The sequence below is a fragment of the Myotis nattereri genome (genome assembly GCF_964212035.1).
Source record: "Myotis nattereri genome assembly, chromosome: 2".
Classification (NCBI taxonomy): Eukaryota; Metazoa; Chordata; class Mammalia; order Chiroptera; family Vespertilionidae; genus Myotis; species Myotis nattereri.
This window is the reverse complement of record NC_138076.1, coordinates 178,323,119-178,344,911: the sequence shown is the minus strand read 5'-3', so window position 1 is coordinate 178,344,911 and position 21,793 is coordinate 178,323,119. Positions and strand designations below refer to the sequence as shown.

At 39.7% G+C, this 21,793-nt stretch overlaps 1 protein-coding gene across 1 annotated transcript in view; it reads right to left on the bottom strand.

Moving 5' to 3' along the window:
- TMTC1 (transmembrane O-mannosyltransferase targeting cadherins 1) overlaps window positions 1-21,793 on the bottom strand; it is a 239,531-nt gene that overhangs the window by 17,717 nt on the left and 200,021 nt on the right. Inside the window, exon 13 of the mRNA XM_081083700.1 lies at window positions 14,363-14,471. Within this exon, the coding sequence (XP_080939826.1) occupies window positions 14,363-14,471 (109 nt within the window). The remainder of the gene's footprint in view (window positions 1-14,362; window positions 14,472-21,793) is intronic.

Genomic DNA, 21,793 nt, shown 5'->3' with positions numbered 1-21,793 from the left:
ACCCCTCGGGGGTGTCTGATCCAGGGGGATCAGGCCTAAACTGGCAGTCAGACATCCCTCTCGCAATCCGGGACCGCTAGCTCCTAACTGCATGCCTGCCTCATCTCCCCTAACCACTCTGCCTGCCTGCCTCATCGCCCCTAACCACTCGCCTGCCTGCCTGATCACCCCTCACCACTTGCCTGCCCACCTGATGGTTCCTAACTGCTCGCCTGCCTGCCTGATTGCCCCTAATTGCTTGCCTGCCTGCCTGATCTCCCCTAACCACTTGCCTGCCTGCCTGATCACCCCAACCACTTGCCTGCCTGATCGCCCCTAACTGCTCACCTGCCTGCCTGATCACCCTTAACTGCCTCTGCCTCTGCCCCCGCTGCAGTGGCTTCATCTGGAAGGATGTCGGGAAGGTTGTTCAGCTGTCCAGTCTAATTAGCATTTTATGCTTTTATTATTATAGATAATCAAGCAAAAATGAATATCAATATTTAAAATTATTTTTCTAATTGCTAAGCTTAGTAAGTTACCAAACTCAAAAAAGTTAAAGATGAATGAAAATTTCAAAATATCTCCTCTCAATCTACTGAGGAGAAGAAAAACTTTAGAAAGATATCATCTACTAGAGGACTAGCAAATCTATGAGTGGGCATATGTGTGTGTTAAATGGAGACAGGCAGAACACAAATTATATAAGACTCCAATCAAATTAAGAGAGGGTACCATTTAATATATACTGATTTATCCATTCATTCAACACACGTTCATTGCAATGGCTATAGAAAGTATGACACAGAGATTTAAAATCGGACTGTCAGTGTTTGGGGCTATGGACTGGAATCTCAGCCTCACCATTTATTATCTGTGTGATCTTACTTCTCTTCTACATACCCAACTGAAAATAGGGATAACGAGTACCTTTCATAGGGTTGTTGTGAGATTAAATGGATTAAAACATGTGAAGCCCTTAGAACAATACTTAATACATAGTCAGCACTTGGTCATGTTAACCATTTCCCTTACTACTACTACTATCAGAAGCACGACTGATGTTAATATTACTACTTATCACACTGAGAGATAGATACCAAAGACATGAAGATGAATAAAACAAAATACCTCTATTTAAGGAGCTCAAAGATGAATGAACTGACAAATAAATCCAATGTGAGCAGTGTATTAAAGAGGTAAGTACAGATGCTCTGAGCTCAGGTGGCCTAGGGCATTAGGTACCAGGACCTTCCAAGGGATATTTCAGCCAACAGTTTAGAGTTCCTCTCCCATCAAACCCCTTTAAGTATACTCTATGTAAGAAATAATCAAGTAACTTAAACTTTTTTTCTTAATCACTTTCTGATACAGAGATCAGTAAACAATAACTTGAACATTTTGAGTTTTCAGTGTTATCACCTGACCAGTGTGAATGTTTGGCACTAATGCCAAATCTTTAGTTTTATAGAATTTTTAAATATTTTATAAGGCACTTTTACATACACTAACATAGTCATGATAAAATAAAAATAAAAAGTTATTAAAAAAACAATAGATGAGAAATAGAAGGAAATAAAAGAATATTAGAGCTGGAAAAAACATTAATAGATACTAATGAACTACCATTTTTTTAAAAATATATTTTATTGATTTTTTACAGAGAGGAAGGGAGAGAGATAGAGAGTTAGAAACATCGATGAGAGAGAAACATCGATCAGCTGCCTCCTGCACATCTCCTACTGGGGATGTGCCCGCAACCCAGGTACATGCCCTTGACCGGAATCGAACCTGGGACCTTTCAGTCCGCAGGCCGACGCTCTATCCACTGAGCCAAACCGGTTTTGGCTGAACTACCATTTTTAACAAATAGAGAAACTTGGGTACAAAATTTTTGCCCAAGATCTCATAGCTACAAGGGGACAGAGAAAAACCTAGGTTTTCATTGAACGTTCAGGGAATTGGTAACCCCTGCATAAAATAAGTTTCGGGGAATAAACAAGAGTGTCTGGCATCAAAAGAAACAATTACACTTTTGGATATCCATCCATCCATCCATCTCCTCAACAAATATTTCATGAGCACCATCCATGAGCTAAATATACAGCTGAGACAGAAGAGTGAATGAGACAGACACAATCCTGCCCTTACAGACAATTAAGTAGGATTCAAACAAGAAGGAAACTTTGCAATGTATGGTGACATTGTCACAGGAGGGGAAGCAAAAGGTACTTGGGAGGCAACAACAAGTGACCCCCAGACTTGGGGTTGGATAGGAACTGCACACCCCCCATGATCCAAATACCCAAGGATGCTGGTGACCATGAACTCTCTCAGCTGTGTAACTTAAAAATGTGCCTGAAAAAAATCTATGGCTGCTTGAGACCTTAAAAACTTCCTTGTAACTTAATTGTGGGAGAGTTGAAAGGCATTTTTCCTGAAAGAAACAAAGTTGATGTCTTCACATTCCAACTTGCTGAAGTCAAATATAACAGTTAACAACAGTTTTCAAGTGCAATTACTGTTTTACCTGATTTAATTTTACTTTTCCCCTCATTTCCTTGCTGCTCCAAAATAGACAAAGAGATCACCTTTTTCATCTAAAACTTCTCTTATGTTTGGCTTTATGTGCTGGGTTTCCATTAGAAATTCAATTTTCAAAGTCGAAAGAAGTAATGGGATTTAAAAGACCGGGCGTGTCAGGAGCAAGTAATCATACCTCTGCACTCTTGGTAACCCCCAAGGGCAGTCTCAGGACTCTGGCTCTATGAAAAATGTCTTCAATATCTGTCTTTCTTTTCCTTTCACTTGACTATAAATTTCAAGGAATGATTAACTCCAGTTATTGAAAAATGAAAGAAGAAAAATACCTTCTAGGTATTTATTTAAAATAAATTCAACCTTCTTTGGAAAGATAATGCATTTATTTTAAAAAGTAGTAGTATTCAATCCCTAAAGCTCAATTTCATGCACTCACTTTTATTTGCCTCTTCTGGCTAGATATCCTGACCTAAGCCTGACCATTCTTAGTGTCTACTGATTTGTAAGATCCAGGAGAAATGAACATAACTATTTATAGAACAACTTTAATTAAAAATGCTTGGGACCCAGAGAAGGGGTCTGACAAAAAATACTGTCTGCTGTACATCCGAGTCCCCAACCAACTGCTCCCCTGCCTCAGCATGAAATCAGCCTTCAAGGGCAGTGGTTTAAAATGGGCAGCATGCAGCCATGGGCTCCTCTCCAAGGCTCTGAAGCTTTTCAGTGGCGTGGAAATAAAATGGGCCTTAGGGGAGAAATAAAACATACTCCACATCTCCACTTTTTACATGCTGTAATTACCCAACATGGTATGCTTTCTACTGTAAGGGGGGAGGGGAGAAGTGAAAACTAGATCTTCTGAACAAGGAACTCTCTTGAACAAACTGATATGTTTGGAAAACATTTCTAATAGTTCAAGTGCAATAACCAGGAGAACAAGTAGATTAATGTATCAATCCTCAAACTTCTTGGTTTTAGGACCCTTTTGCACTCTGAAAACTACTGAGGACCCAATAGAGCTTTGTTTATGTGGGCTACAAGTACTTGCCACAGCAGAAATAAAACTGAGAAATTTTAAAAATACTTAATTTATTTAAAATGATAATAAACTCAGATATAAGACATTTATGTGAAGAATAACTATATTCTCCAAAGCAAAATAAATACATAAATAGAATAGTGACATTATTTTCTATTTTTCTGCAAATCTTTTTAATGCCAAGCCTAATAGAAGATAGCTGGACACTCATATTTACTTTTATGCTCAATCTGTTTTTATACGTTTTTTAGTTGAAGTACCTGATGTGCATGTTTTTTAGTTGAAAAAGGGTATAATATTTTAATAGATTTTTCATGATTGTGGATACATCATGTAGCCTCTAAAAAACTACTGTATACTCATGAGAAAATGAGAATGAAAAAGTCAAATTACTTGTTGATACTACTCTGAAAGTTACATGGACCTTCTTGGACCTTAGGGGTCCCCTGCAAACACTTTGCGATCAGCTGGCCTAGTGAGTGGCCTGTAACAATGTGTACTCACTGTACAGAAATTATAGGGTGTGGAATTCCAACAATGTGAAGGGCCTACAGAGATGGGGACTAGGGTGTTGTCCTCATGCCCTGACCTTATGGTCGTGCTGCTGAACTACTTTCGAGAAGTACTTTCACTCTAGTCAATGACATGAGCACACAGAGTAATAAGGTACCCCTCCCCCCACCAACCCAATGACTTTATTTTGTTTATTTTTTATTTGGTGACAAAGGTGCCTAAAATCCCGGTCTCCTGATAACATGTCCCAGTGGACTTACTGCAAACCACCTAGCCCCGGTTACCCAGTAATATATGGAGGAAGAGCACTGGGAAGTACTTGTTGCAATTTTGCTATCTCCTCACCAGATATTGATTAAATCTTGGACAGAGATCTGAATTCTTGAAAAAAGGATAGAAACATACCTACAACATTAAACATGGAGAAGATTAGAGATCCTCTCTCTTTCAGAAAAGTCATAACTTTATTTATGACTAATAAATGACTTTATTTACTATGACAAACCTGGGAAGTTTGGGACCAATGGAGGTGTTTAAACTCATGTGAGTGACTTCTCTGAGAAAAATCTTTATGACACAGCAGCTTAAAACGCAAAGCAAAGGTGTCTGCTTTCTCACCCTCTTCTTTGCTTTTCCTTTTCATAAAACATTTTCACCCATCAGTCATCAACATGAACATTTATGAGAAACATGCTGTCAATGTTTGATGTCTAATTCTCCTTCACGTTCAACTGAAATGAATCAATTAACTTGGCGAGCCTCCACACCACAGAAATGTTAGGTATTTCTCGACCTGAATTTTTCTCATCATTCAGTAGACTGTGATCAACACCACCCTGTAACAATTTCAGGTGAGAGAAATATTTTAAAGAGGAAATGCCAAGAATAATAAAAAGAACCAAAGGAAAAAAAAGTATGACAAGAGTAAGCAATTACAATTATGCTAAGTGAAGTAAGTCAATCAGAGAAAGATAAATATCACATGATCTCACTCATTTGTGGAATATAATGAACAACATAAATTGATGAACAAAAACAGATCCAGAGACAGAGAAGCATCAATCAGACCGTCAAGCCTCAGAGGGAAGGCAGGGGATGGTGGGGGAAAGGGGGAAGTCCTTTCAACCAAAGGACTTCTTTTTTAAAAAAATATATTTTATTGATTTTTTACAGAGAGAAAGAGAGAGGGATAGAGAGTTAGAAACATCAATGAGAGAGAAACATTGATTAGCTGCCTCCTGCACATCTCCTACTGGGGATGTGTCTGCAACCAAGGTACATGCCCTTGGCTGGAATCGAACCTGGGACCTTTCAGTCCGCAGGCTGATGCTCTATCCACTGAGCCAAACCGGTCAGGGCACAACCAAAGGACTTCTATGCATACATATAAACATAACCAATGGACACAGACACTGGAGGGGTGAGGGCAATGGGGGGATAAGGACACATATATAATACCTTAATCAATAACGAAAAAAAAAGAGTAAACAACATGGGTATAGCACTGTCAGGAGGCCTGGAAAATAGAAAAACCCACATTTCCTAGAATTACAGCTTCCTTCTTATGCCATTTCATCCTCATTCGTTGCATTTCCAGGCACATGACTTCCTTTTTATTAGAGGAAGACACCTCTACTGTTCTCCACCTCAGAGCTGCATATGGTCTATTCTCTCTGGACAGATAGCTTGTGCTATTCATTTTTTCCTAATCTATAAATTTCCATTTTTTTTACAATCCATAAATTCTTCAGGTGTCAGATTAAATGTGACTCAGATTAAATGTTAAGGGGACCTAACTAACCTCATGGGGTTAGTTAGGTCCCCTTAACATTCACACTGGTGCTTTCCCTTTGCCCACTTGTCACAATTGTGTTAGATATTGGGGAGGGGGCCAACGATATAACTCTTTGTTTAGGGGTAGCCTTACTTTCTAGCTTCTAAATTCCATAAGGATAAGGTGCATCCTTTGCTGCTTCAACAATCTCTAATGCTTGGTGATAGCTAGATGCTAAATAAACGTGTACTTAATAATTAAATCCATGAATTCTTAAAGTGGGGTCCAGTACAAGTTGACTTGGCCACACATGCAATGCTATCATGGCTGAAAATACCCTAAAGGGGGCATTTTTAGAAGGACAGAAATTGACCCTGAACCTGTTAATGCTGATCTACACTTCCAACGTATATTTTATTGTTCCAATTTTCATTCTTATATCAGGTGAGGTCATATTCCAAAATACAAGAAAGGAAATATTTTATTTTAAGTGTTATCGAATTAATTAAATGAGTTTTTCAATAGGCTATAAACCTGGGGCTAGCCATAATTTGCAGTGAGTCAGAGTCATAAACAATGTTAATTTTATTTCCTTTACTGCTAGTGTATTGCAAGCTATCTAATGTATGGCAAGAATGAGCTGGTTAAAAATGATGGTGGGTCTGTAAATGTTTATCATCTTATCTGTGAAGCTGGAGTACAGCCAGTTCTGAATGCTAATGGAGAACCAGAGGCGAGGAGCAAGCCAGAGACCACCCTGACTTTGAATCTAAGAGTTTATTTTTTGTTCTTTGTTTTCTTATTTGCTGTAATAGACACAAGGGGATTAGCTTTCTTCTGGGTCCTTTTATGTATCTAATTGCTATGACAACTCACCCCCGTGGGTTTCCTCTATCACTTCTCTTCTCCCCTCTGGCCCCTGGTATACCCAATCTCATAAACAATGACCCTTACCACAGTCCAGTCACTGGACGCCAGCATCACACAATGAAAGCTGTGGGGGCCAGTTGAGAGATGAGGCTCTAGTCCAGGTCCTGACACTAGTTGTTTGTAGGATCTTGAACAGCACTTAATTCTGTCCACCTCACTTTTTATATGTAAAATGAAAAAGTTAAGATACTTTAAGATTTCTCCTCCCTATACTAGTCTTCATTTCCCCCTCAGAGAAATCACCCACTCATAACATGGTTTCACTTAACTGAAGTCCCAAATCTATCTTTCCATCCCTGATCTCTCTCACTGCCATCTGTCCATATGCTATTTTCATTCAAATGTTCCACTAACATTCAAGATGTGAAGAGTGTACACATGCTGGTGGCAGAGCATATTGGTACCACTCTTTTGGAAAGCAATTTAGTGATGTATCCAAAGAGCCATTTAGTAAGATATCTCGACAAAACATGCTAATCCTCTTTGACATGGGAATTCTATTTCTAGGAATCCCTCATTAGGAAACGATTCAGAATATTGTTTTTAAAAAGCCGTAAGAAACATAAAGTTCACACACACATACACACACACACACACACACACACACCCCAAATGACCAACAGCGAGGGTATAATTATTCATATTACAATGCATCATTTTGATAAACTGGTATGCAGCCATTAAAATTATATTTATGAAGGCCATTTAGCACCATGAAAATACATACCACATTATGTATAATTTAAGAGCAAGTGAAAAGAACAGAATACAAATGATATATTAATGTAAGTATGGAAACAAAATAAGTATATTAAAAAGACCTGCAGGATATTAAAAAAATGAAAGTATTTGTTGTTTCCAGATATTATATTATATTATATTATATTATAGACAAAAGGTATCTTTTATTTTCTCTGATTTTTCTACACTTTCCATTATGTTTTTATATTACTTGTGTGACTGAAAAAAAATGTTGAAGTTGATCTCATTTTCTCCCTTCCTAACATCTTGCTCCTCCCTGGCGTCCCCGTAGCCACCAGTGGCCATGCATCTTCTCAGTCTGTTAGCACTCTGCCCTGGAGTTCTTACTTTTCTATTTCTCTTTCCTTTCAGCCTCCTCATGCAGATAGTCTTTAAGTACAAAGGGATTCTTTTTCCACAGAAGAGTTTAGCCATTCCCACACTTTCTTTCTGAAACAAGGCTCTCAACCACTCACACTACCTGAATGCATCAAAAGCCTCACATATATCCCCCAGACCTTCTTCTTCACATTTTTAAAAACTCATTCCTCAGACATTTAACCTTTGCTTTCTATTATAGATCAATTTCAAAAGTGTGCTTCATTTTGGTCCTTAATATATTCCACCATAGAATGTCTTTTCAAGCTTATTAACCTATTTTTCAAATGTCCCTTCTCAGATTCTCTACTCTGACAAGATTTACTAACTACCTTCAGGTTCCAACAGAGTGACAAATACAATATCAGTCACAGAAAAAACCTAGAAGGTATTATTACAGTCGTGGTCTTATTGGCAGTGAGGACAGGAAATGGTGTCAACAGGTGGCAGCATGCTTACAATGACAGGAGGGCACACCAAGGCGACCTTGTTTCCTTCCTTTATTTTTTATTTTTATTTTTTTGATAGAATCACAACCTTAGATCAAGGGAAAGATTTTAGAATGAGCCCGACAAAGTGTCTCACAACATTCTTGTGCACAAGACTGAGAGAGGTGAGCTAGGATGATACCATAATTCAATGAATTAGCCAAAATTTGAATAACTGTACCTAAAGAGTCTTGGGTAAAATAGAGGTCAACCTGGAGAGAAAATTCTACAGACACGATGTGGGCTTTCTACCTGCTAGTGATGTAGGCAACATTATGTTATTAAAAATGTAAATAAATACCTAGAAGCTATTCTTACTCAATTTGCCAACTGAAATAGCTGGAAAAGGTAGTAAAATGAATGGCAGAAAAAGGACTAAAAAGTCTTAGAACACCTGAAATTTCAGGCTGATATAAAGAGAGATTAAAGACAGATAAAGATGAATTCATTCATGCAGGTTATGAAAAGTTGCCTGCAAAATGAGTGAGACCTGGATTAACAAACTTTCACATTTTTAGGGATTTCAGTGGAATGAATCTACAATCTGAGCCAGAGGATCATGTGGAAGCTAAACAACTAGCATTATTCATTTTAGGGTGTGATAGAATAGATACACGGGAACTCAAGACAGGAAAGTAAGCATTTCTATTCTGTTAGGGAGCCATATTGTCATGAAGAAAATAGATAATCCAGAGGCCAGACAAAGTAACATGACCAGAAGGAAAGCATTTAGAACCAGGGTAAATGAGAAACAAGTTGAAAGAAGTGGGGTTGGCTTAGAAAAGAGATAATTAATCTGGCCAGTGTGGCTCAATGGTTGAGTGTCAGCCCATGAACCAGGAGGTCACAGTTTGATTCTCCATCAGTGCATATGCCAGAGTTATGGGCTCAATACCCAGTGTGGGCATGCAGGAGGCAGCCAATTAACGTTTCTCTCTCTCATTGATGTTTCTATCTCTCTATTCCTCTCTCTTCCCCTCTCTAAAAATCAATAAAAGTACATTTAAGAAAAATTAAACCATGGATAAGCAAACTGAATATTTAAGGCCACTCCAGGCTTCTGCCTGTTTTGAAAAAAAAGAAAACAAAATATATAATTAGAGAAGTGACAAAGTAATTGTGCTCATAAGCTGTGGCCAAGAAGCTCTCTGTTGTCCTGGGCCCAATAAGAGCAAGTTATAGGACTGGGGATTTCAGCTCAGTGTAGGAAAGAGTTTTCTAACATTAGCCTGCCCCCACCCACCCCATCCCAACCCCACAGTAAGCATGGCCATCCATGTGCAACAGGTGGCCCGGAAGATAACCTGTAAGGGGAGAGTTTCACAAGTGTGTCTTAGATTGACAAAGGTTTGTGAATGTTGCTTTCGTATAACCTGGATGTTTGAAATTGCGGAATGCTGTTAAACAAGGTCATGACACACAAAAATGAATTCATCTTGCTGCCAAAGAATGTGAAGCTAGGTGGATTTTCTTCTAATAGTTTCACCGTGCCTTGCTTGTGTATCCGAAGCACCTTTTTATCACTAAAGAACTCAAAACATGAAGACAAGATGTTGAAAGAGAGGGAGGCAATCCGCAGTTATACTCATCGGTTGCTCTGTCTCTTTGATGTTAAAATCAATTGCCCAAAGGAGCAGAACAGAGAACCTTCCACTCTTTCAATTACATTCTTAGGTCTCACAGCATTTTTCATTTGAACCTAGAATAGGAAAGACCGGCAAAAGATGTGACCTTTGCATGTTAGAAAAGGTCATGGCCATAGTCACAATTTGGTTTTCGTAAAAATTCTTCCTAACTTCAACTATGAGACATGCAATAACTTTACATCGACTTGCCATTGTGGGTCACAAAAATATATTTATCACATGATTGATTTTATTACTTTTATATTTTAAAATATATTTTTATTGGTTTCAGAGAGGAAGGTAGAGGGAGAGAGAGAAACATCAATGATGAAAGAGAATCATTGATTGGCCACCTTCTGCACGTCCCCAGTAGGGGACTGAGCCCAAAACCTGGGCATGTGCCCTAACTGGGAATCAAACTGTGACCTCTTGGTTCCTAGGTCGATGCTCAGGCACAAGCCTGGCAATACTGCTTTTCTTAACACATTTCGTACCGCATAGAAATCTCTAAGACATACGCCAGGGACCGCATGTTTTTGGGCAAACTGCACATTATTTAAATCATCATAACTACAGATCATAATGCACTTTAGGGGTTGTTTTTCAATAATTATAACATTTTTATTTACAAAAACAATTAAACAATTAAACAATTAAAGTTCCTAGTACTTTTTTAACGTATGGTACTGCGTAAAACGTTTTTCTCTATGAAGAGGGACCAAACAAAATTTACATAAGTATCTAGATTCGCTCCTTTTTCCATGGGCGGCACAAACTCTGCAGGTTCTCGTAGGAAATTTTTTCTTTCCACGTAGGTTCATGCTGCTTCGTATCACCTGACAACCTTTTGGGTGGATCTTTATGAGGTGCTCTCCTTGCACCCCCAGGGGAAGGGCTGGGCAGATTTGTCTCTGGTTCCGGAGAGCCTTCATTATTGTCATCCGTTATCCAGTCTCTCGCCACTGATAGCAGAAACTGTTTATACTTCATTTTTGCTTGTGGATTGAGGACATTATACACTCTAAATGAATTTAAAAGTCCACAGTTTATAAGGTACAGCACTACTTTTTTTTTTGTCCATTTCATCATTTTCCTTAGAATGGAACAACACGAAAGGAAGTGTATCAGTTTCGTTGGTTTCCTTCCTTTTTCCGAGAGGGGGCATTTCTAAAAGCGCCAGGAACTTGAAGACGAAGACTATTCGAATGACCAAAAGACAATGTAACTGCAATGCTTTATGGGTTCGTGCAATTATATAGTTTTTTGTAGACTGACCTGCACGGTTTCCACCAATGAGATTGCTTCATTCGATGTGGACAAGACAGTGTGTTGACATCTAAGGTCCATAACAAATGGCGCGTGAAAAACGAGAAAACTCGTGAGCGGTCCTTAACAGATGGCGCGCGAAACACGGGAAAGCTCGTAGGCGGTATGAAAGTTGTTAAAGAAATTTGCAGTTTTGCAAGGAAAATAAACCTCAAAAACTGTTTAAGTTATAGTTCAAGGTATTAATTTAAGAAATAAAATATGAGTAATTGATATATGTTTCCTAAAATGTTATAAGAGCTCCAAAGAAATATAACTCAATATAACTCACCATGAGATGGGAAGGTGGAAGAATGTTGAGGGAGGAAGTGGAAGTTGACTTGGATCTTGAAAAAGGGAGAGTTGAGGGGGAGAGAAAGAAAAGATGCCATTACAGAAAGATGGAACTGTGTGAATATCTGTAAAGAGCTTCCCTCAAACAAAATACTGGGTTATTACTAGTATTATGTAAGCGATATTGTCATTTATCTTAAGGGCCATTTTCATCAAGAAGAGAAATTTAGCCAAGGCTGGCTTGGCTCAGTGGATAAAGCGTCGGCCTGCGGACTGAGGGGTCCCAGGTTCGATTCTGGTCAAGGGCATGTACCTTGGTTGCGGGCACATCCCCAGTGGGAGGTGTGCAGGAGGCAGCTGGTCGATGTTTCTCTCATCGATGTTTCTGACTCTCTATCTCTCTCCCTTCCTCTCTGTAAAAAGTCAATAAAAATATATTTAAAAAAAAAGAAGAGAAATTTAATGTTTATTAGCTGTCCTGGTGAGTTGTGGGAAAAAATATGAATGGGAACTATTAATGAAATGCCTTATTTATTTACTTATTTACACCTTATGATTCCACAAAGAAACTGAAGCAGTTTTCAAAAATATAGGACATACATTGGATAAAATAAATTATTAAGAAAAATGATAATAAAGCCAGGAGTAAAAGCAGCACACACAGAAAAGCAGATTGTAGAGTCCAGACTGGCTGTTAGTCAAAGGTGGGGGGCAGGGGATAGAGATTTAACCTTTCTAGTATTTGCAAGATTTATTATGCATTAGATTAAAAAGAAAACAAAAATCTTGCAATTCAACAGCCTAGCCTTTCCTAATCCTGAAACATGAGAGAAATTTCTCCCTCGAGATGTCATAAAGAAGCCACTGAATGCTTTAGGAGGTGCTGGCCTCAATTCCATCCCCGACCTGATGGTTATAATTGAGCAATTTCACATGCTTTTCCTCAGTGGAGGACAAGAGCATCATTCTGAGGCACAGTTCAGCTACAAAACAGTGTGGCCCACCTGCCCAGCCTCCCTTGTAATATAAGAGTAAATTTAGAATATGTGCTAGATTGGAGGGACTCCATGTTCTTCAGTTCATATTGACTCCCTTATTTACTCAAAATGTATTGATTGCATGCAAGGTGACAGATGTGGGGAGATAACCATGAATAAAACCCGACAGCCATTCTCATAGAGTTAAGTATTCTGGTGGTGGGAGAAGGATCACGACAAATAAATACCTGTGAGGTAGTGATAAACACTATGGGGAAAAGTAAGGCAGGGTAAGGTGATAGAGAACAAGACGGGCAGTGTGAGGTTAATATTTAGAACGGTTAGTCACAGACAACATCTCTGATATGGTAATGTCTGGGCTAAAACCAGCGTGACACAGGGGAGGAAACTAAGATATGAGAGGAAAGTGTTGCATGCAAAGGGAACAGTTAGTGCAAAGGCTCTGAGTGAGAAGCATGCTTGGCATGTCTGAGCAGCTGCAAGACATCTAGTCAGGCATAGGCAGAGTAAAGGTCTTCTTATCAAAATAAAGGACCCAGGATGAAGTGAGAAAAGGGAATAATGATGGAGCCAATGATTTCCTCAGAAAATCCCTGCTGTGTCTGTTTCAGCTTAAGCCAAAGGCAGCTGAGGTTGCCAGAGTATATCATAGAATATCACCATCATCATTTTAGTTTAAATGTTGTGCTACAGTCTGCATTAAAATCACCCATTCTAGACATGGGCTTTTTGCTAAAGCCCGCCTACATTATATGTAGAGTATTAGAGCAAGACAACTAGACTTATCACTTCTGATACTTACATATTCACAGAATGCTTTAATTTTATTTCCCAGTGACACCTGCAAATTGCACCTCTATGAACCTGACATGCAGTACCAAGTCATTCATTACATTTAAGCCAACTGAGGGTGCAGGGCATCTTTCAAAGACGCTGAGTTTGATTTTAAAGACAATCTGGCAATTTCATGAAAGCAGAACCTACTGTCTATCGAGGGCACTTAAGTGTGTCAACAAAACTTATCATTTTAGAGAAGACAACTTACATTTTTTCCCCCATAGCAGGGGGCAGGATTCCAGGACACGGAGAAGTGGTACCAAATCACTTAGACACAGGTGAAAAGGAGGGGAATGAGATACCCCTCTTTGATGCCGAGAGAAATGTTGTCTCAGGAACCTGTGCCATAAGCCTCTGTGACCTAACCGATATTAAGACACTGCGTCTATAAAATGAGTGGTAATTGGCTCCATATTGACTTTAGAGGTCTCAGTACATTAACAATTCCCCCAGAAAAATGTGACAAGTAAATAGTAATAAAACCAGCAAATACTGTGCATTGTTCTTGACAGATTTTGTCCCAAAGTGATAGAGAATATGTCAAAAGGCCTATAATGAACTTTTTAAAAATACCTTGACCCGAGGATATGTTTTTGTTGATTTTGAGAGACAGAGAGAGAGAAACATTGATTGGTCGCCTGTATATGTGCTCCTTCTGGGAATCAAACCCATAACCATCTGGTGTATGGAATGAAGTTCCAACCAACTGAACCACCAGGCCAGGGCATAACGGACCACTTTTGTCTAAGGACCACCTGCACCTCACAGACAATACTGGAGTGAGAATACTATACTTGTGATTTTTGTCAAGAAGAAAACTGACATAGAGATTAGTTGTCCAATATGACCTTATAAACTCAACCATCAGTAGCAAAACTCTGTGAAGAAAAAATTAAGTGAAATGAAATGGAAACAATCACCTGCTCAGCCAGTAATGAAGCGAGGCTTGAATACGCATCTGCAAAGTCCGGGCCGTATCGAATGGAATCTTTCAGTAAAGTGACAGCCTCTTCTTTTTTCTCCTGGGACCTGTAGATTACAAGAGGGAGAGGGGACATCTTTTAATAAAACTTTATTGAAACCTTCTGATTAGACTTTAAGATCTGTTTATGCTAGCAAAGATTAACTGATTCCCTCGGGGTGTCATTGCAAATGAATTGAACTAACACTGTCTCGAGTCAACGGTTTCTGTCTCTGAATTCTCGGTGGAAAGAGATGTTAAGACATAAATGAAGCTGCAGGCTATTCACTGATTTTTCTACCTTCCATATCCTGCCGTGCACTTTTGGGGAGTTGTTATTTCATATCTTACAAGTATGTTAGCCAGAAAGGTAAACCTTCAGAGGGAATGTGGGGACCTTCCCTGGGTGCACGGGAGCAGTAGCGAGGCTGTGGAAGTTGACTTGCGGCCCTATAGTACCAGCTGCATCACTGCGGACTAGGCGCCTTATGGGGGCCGAGCCACGCCACCCATCAGGGACAAGTCAGCCAAACTGCCCATGTCAGTCTTTGTTTTTCTAACTAAGAGAGATACATTTTTTACATAGTTTATAAAATTAGGAATATTGTGACTATGGCTGGCTAAGAATAATAGGCTATTTTATCATCATATTTTAATGCAGAATTGAGGCTGAATCTTTGTTCTTTATTTTAATCTTCTCCCAGGGATTATGCTTCTGGTTCAAAAAGGACTCAAGGCCCCCAAGTTATTCCCATTATTTGGGGTGACAGTTCTCTCTCCTGTTAGTGCCTTGGGGAAACACTGGGTCATTTTCCTAATATCAATATCTTTGAAGCAAAAAAAAAAATGTACACTCGCAATGATCAACTTTGCTGCTAGTACAGTTCCACAAACACTGATCCTTTGCTAAGTGACAGATATTGTAACTGGCAAAAGAAGTGGAAGGAAGACTGGAACTACAGAGTGCAAAGCCAAAGGGTCCCCCCATCTTTTCCCATTACCAATGCTGAATCGTGTGCCTATGTTCTTTCTATTTAGAATCAACAATGGTTTTCATCAGCAATGGATATCTACCATATGCTCTGGTAAATTTTCACATAACATGATTAATTTTATTCTTACAACAACTCCATGGAGCAGTTATTAGTGTCTTATTATACTCATTTTTCTCTAATGAGAACATTTGGATTCAGAAGAGTCAGGTGACTCATCATATTCACATAATCCATCTTCTGAGTCAAGAGCCAGTGCTCGTCTATCACACCACTCGCACTTATTCTCTCTACTCATAAATCTACCTCCGTGACCTTGCTGCTCAACGTGTGATTCATGGAACTAGTATCATCAGCATCACTCAGGAGCTTGTTAACAATGCAGAGTCTCGGGCTCCAGCCAGACCCATTGAATCAGAGCCTGCACTTAAAACAGATTCCTGGGTAATCTGAACCCATGCCAAGATTTCAGTGAATTATCAAAGGCAGTTGAGAGTAGCTCCTGCTATGAAACCCCTACAGCTTCAGTTATTGCAGGACAAAGCCCTACAGAGGGAAAACTAATATTGACTCCCCGTGTCCGAGTTCCACATGTTAGAAGCAGCAAGCATATCACAAGGTGATTTTACCTGGAAGATAGTCTTTTATCACAGACCTTGAGGAAAAAAAAAATCATGTTTCCAGCATAGACCTTGCATTTAACTATTCAATTGAGCCAACATTTATCACTGTCTATGATGTGCTGGCTATTCCCTGAGGGAGGTGGCTGTCCATGACATCCTCCCTTTATTGGGGTCTAGCTAACTCCTACTGGGCTCCTCTCGATGCAAAATATCAAAGTGTGACATCCATGTCCTTAAGTAGATCGTCCTTGGAATGTGGCTTGAAAGTTGCATGGTTATAAAAAAGTTGCTTTACAGCTCTCTTGGTGCTGCTTTCTTGTTGATTAATTCATTTAGTCAACAAACACTTAATGAGTGCTCATAACACTCTATAGAAGTGCACACGTGTACTTACTCCTGCATTTCTATTCTAAAACATTTCTTGAAGTATTCTTCCAGGGGCACAACTTCTTAAGTAAAAACTTATTTTTTAGCCCTGACTGGTTTGGCTCAGTAGATAGAGGGTCAGCCTGCGGACTGAAAGGTCCCAGGTTCGATTCTGGTCAAGGGCATGTACCTTGGTTGCAGGCACATCCCCAATAGGGGGTATGCAGGAGGCAGCTGATTGATGTTTCTAACTCTCTATCCCTCTCCCATTCGCTCTGTAAAAAGTCAATAAAATATATTTAAAAAAACTTATTTTTTAATCCTGGTAATTTTACTATTGATTTCATGGCTAGCAGAACTCTTCCTCCAAGGATTTTTTAAATCTTTATTAACATTCATTTGGAAATCCTCTCCAAATCCAAAGGGGGTTATGAACTTAGGAAATTAAGGCTGAAAATTAAGTCCCTCAGGACATAATTTAGCTTGGATATTCTTCAAGATCTGCAGGGAAAAAAATGCACACACACAACATTTGATAATAAAATTTAATGATTTTTCATTTGTCATGCCTCATATCAGTTAGAATGGCAATGTAAGTCTTTTATATAAGAACACAGTGCGAATAATTACCTCTGAATATAGTCTACGAGCCTGTATACTTAAGGTCGTTCATTAACATTCTTGTGACCCAACAGAAAAGTTAGTATCAAGGTTACTTATAGGGAATGTGGATTCTTTATGAAAAACTGCATTTCTACGAATCTCTCAAGGGACTGACTGACAGTTTCAGGGAACCTCTGTATTTCACAATTTCGTTAGTATATGAGCACTGCAAGGTGCAGCTGTGGTGGCAGACAGGCCATTTTCTCTGGGCTCTGTACTCTTAGGTGACTCTGCTTTTCCATGGGAACCTTTGAGAATCCGTCATTACCTACCAATAGAGTGAGGCACATACCACCTTAACTGATATTTTACAATGCCTTTTACAAAAGCCCAAGAAATTCACATGTGGTAATTTTATTGCTGTTTTGTTTATGAAAGGGAGAGGAATAGTAGGCATATTCATATAGAAAGAAATAGAAGATATATTTCTTCTATAGTCTCTCTTTTGCTCACACTTTGGTGGGAATTTATGAAATAGGTGTGGCTTTGACACAGTAACTTTACATGGCAGATAATTCATCCATATGGGACTCTCCTTGGTCTTAAAGTTACCATGTGAGAACTGAACTTCATTTCAACCTGTTTCTGAATAGCATCCCTTTTCATATTTACATTATGGCCCATGTTTCTCTGATACTTATCCCATATTAAAAAATAGGGGTAAACCCAGACGGTGTGGCCCACTGGATGAGCTTTGACTTATGAACCAGGAGGTCACGGTTCGATTCTTGGCCAGGTCGGGGCACATTGCTGGCTCCATCTCCAGTAGGGGGAGTGCAGGAGGCCGCTGATGAATGATTCTCTCTCATCATTGATGTTCCTCTCTTTCCCTCTCCCTTCCTCTCTGAAAGCATTTCCCCACAGAGCATCGCTTTCAACACATTTTCTTATATAAAAATATTCATTAATATCCTACTGCCTACAGGTAGACTTATAGTTTAAAACCCTCTATGATACAATTCTGACCAATGTTTAAACATACGTAGGTATCCACTAGTCAGTCCAGCTAAACTGGGTGGCCTTTGACATCTTTTCTATAGAACCTAAGAGATCACCTACTCCTTCTCTAGCCTGACTGTACCTTAAAACGATGCAGGGTGCTTTTCAAAAGACCTTCCTGTTCTGAGGTTGGGCCTCTTAAGAGGAAGCTCTCCACAGGAAAGTGATGGCCATCCAGATTTGAGAATTATGGATATAATCTCACCTTCTCAGTTTACAGGAATGGAAACTGAGACTCAGGGGGCCTCGGTGACCTGCCCCGGGCCCAAGCACAAGGGACGGCCTCCCCCAAGTCTGTGCCTCTCAGCCTGGACTTTTGCCTGTCACTTCACAGGTGGCTTGCCCCTCCTCACCACCCTTCTGCTCCCCCGGGAAGCCTTCCCTGACTTAACCAGCTCACAGCATGATGGCCTCATCAGAGCCCGAAACATGTAACAAAACCAGAAACCACACATATGCTACCTTTTTTATATTGTGCTTTTCTTTTTGTACCTCCATAACAAAACAGGTGGTAGGGGAATCACGTTAGAAGCCCTATCCTGGCCTCCAAAAGGGCAGCTGCTCTTTGTTCTTCAGCCCAACATTCTAAGGAGTAATTGGGCCCCAGATTATTTTTCTCTTCCAAGGTCCTGGCAGGCACAGCATGTGAAGGGTTCCCAACACTGCCCCCTGCGGGAGGGTACAAGCCTGTGTATCAGTGAACGTGCCAACCAGGCAAGTTTTTCAAGCTCCACGTTTTCCAACAGTTGTTTGCTGCATATGTTCTCTCTGCTAAGGACAGAGTGATTCCTTTGCATTATTTATTTTAATTCCTTTTAAGCGGTACAAATGAGGCATAATTATCTTTACTGTAAATACTAGCAATCACCACCCCAATAATACAAAACTGAGATTTGGAGAGCTCAAGTGGTTTGCACACAGCTCACAGCTACTCTAACACCAGGCCCATGGGCAGTCCATGGTCCGCATTTTTGTGTCCACTTTTTCAAATGCTGTGCACTCTGTCTGTGACCAGTTTTAAACTCCTTCATAGACAGGACCCATGTCTTATTCATCTTACTTACTTCTATCCCAGTGATCTGCACATAGTAGAAATTCAATAATTGCTAAATTATTTTTTAAAAGCCATGGTTTTACTATTTTCTTTAGTCCTAGATTTTTTTATAAATCTCCTGAAATAAACTTCTCAATATTCTAATAAAAATTTGACAGATGAGGATTATATAATTCATTTTATAGCTCTCTTTCTACACCTCATTCAATATTATAGAAGTGATCCTAAGGAAGGCAGAAGCACCCAAGGCTTGGAATCATAAAAAAAAAAAAAATTACAAGTTTAGTGTCCATTTACCAGTATTGAGCACTTCTTACTTACCAAGCACTGCTAAGTGGCTTCTCTACCTTAAGTCTCCATAGTAGTTAAAAGCACAGACTCAAAATCCAGGACTGGGTTTGGACTCTACTTCTACCATTTGCTAGCTGTATTTCTTTAGGAAAATTATTTAACCTCCCTGTGTCTCAGGCTCACAGTAGGTACTATGTATATTTTGGCTTTTATTAACTCATTTAATGTTTCTAAAAATCACCCATTGAAACCTATATCTCCCTTCCTTACAATTAATTTTTAAAACAAGCAGAATGCGGTGTTTTTGAAATTCCCTCAAAAGTAATATGCTTTCACACTTTAAACCATTCACAAAGAATTAGGTAAGATATAGGAGTGATATTAGATATCTGATATCACAATTGATTTTTAATATGATAATCATCATTAAGTACACCAACAAACAGCATTGTACGAAATGTAAAATAACACCAGTAACAGAGGCATGTCCCTGGAAACCTCATTCCAAAGGCAAACACGGAGCTGAGGAGGACTACATGGCAGCCCACAGTTCAGAGTCCACTCAGCAGATGGTGAACCCACCCAAAGCAGTGGGTCTTCATTTTAAGGGTGATGGCTAAGGGCAGGAAAGAATCAGGAGCAATTTTGAGACTCTTCTTCAGCCAAGCCGGGGAAGTTTCTTAGAAAAGAAAGGCTTAAGCAGTTATTTCCAACTAAAAAGGTATAACAAGAGATGCAAACAATTTCAGATAGATATAATGAGACTCCTTAATAATGGGAATTACCTATGCATTCTGACAGTACAGATCCCCCCTGGGTCAGCAGGAGACAGTGCTAAAACTTGCCAATGCATTTGCTCTGGGCCTATAAGAAGCTATTTAGGGAAATCAGTAGCCCATTGTCGATGTGAACACCACCTACAAAGAGCTACTCTGTTATCCATTGACACTGAATCGACAAGTCCATTCGAATGGAAGCAATAGGAAAAGAACATGTGCCTCTGAATTGACCAAGCATGTGATTTAGGTAACCAAGTCCCCAGGCTGTTTCTCTGAATTCAGTGGAAAACGTTTGAATGAAGGAATCCATAACTGGTGAACACATTGACCAAGTGAACCTCAGTACATACCCCCGTCCACTTAGCCATGGGCACACTTTCTGTGGGATCAAAGGGGCATGGAGTCCCTTAGGAAACTCATGTCACACTAAGGATCCTGAGGACGGTCAGCGCTTCTGTTAGGGGTTCCACTGGCACTGATGGAACTGTCAGGGACACCTGCACAGGTGAGGGAACTAGGTGGGAGTAAGACTGCTCCAGGGTTAAGTAATGTCTCTTGCCCTCAGCATCCTGCACTTCCTTACCTCTCAAATGAGCCACCAGCTGATGACTGAATCCTCCATGACCTAAAATATTCCATCTTCACTTTCCCGTGGGTCAATAGTTCTCAAATTTTAGTGCTTAAAAATAATTAAGTGTTTGGTAAAATTCAGGATCCCAGGCCTCATAAGGTCCAGTAGGTCCTGGGTAGAATCCTAGAATCAGTATTCTTTCAAATATATATATATATATATATATATATATATATATATATATATATATTGATTTCAGAAAGAGAGAAACATCAATGATGAGAGAGAATCATTCATCAGCTGCCTCCTGCAGCCCCCTACTGGGGATCTAGCTTGCAACCCAGGCATGTGCCCTGACCAGGAATAGAACCCTGACCTCCTGGTTCACGGGTTGACACTCAACCACTGAGCTACACCAGCTGGGTCAGTAATCTTAATAAACCCCTGAGGCGATTCTGTTGAAGGTGGTCTTCAGTCTGTGTTTTAAGGCACTGATTACCATGTGGGATTTGCCTGATCAATTGATCCTTGATGTAAGGCTAACTGCTATAGGATTAAGAACGCCTAAAAAGAGAGAGAGAGAAAGAAGACCTCCTGGGATGATCTGAGCCAAAGAGAAAGGTCACCGTGGCCAGCTGATTGATACCTCTGGATGGCCAACGATGTGGGGAGGCTGGAGGTGGAGGGGTACGCTGGGGAATACTGCAATTGGAAGAGGCAGTTTTCCATCTCATAGAAGCTCTGCTGTGAATGTCCTCTACTTTGCATCCAAGTCCTAGCTCCTGTGCTATCCATATAGTCATCATATATAAATAAAAAGCTCCTAGTATGCTGCAAGCAAAATTCCACTCTCTTAAGTATCCCCCGGGAACTTCCAAAAGGTTAAGATTCCCGAGAAGGGATTCCTGGAACCAATAACATCTTCATCATTGATTCCGTAAGAGAAACATCAAGAAGAAATTAGATCTTGTTCATAATGTGCAAATCTTGCCATTAAACATTTGTAGTTTCACAGGGAATTTCCCCTTCAGTTCTACAGCAGTGAGACAGGT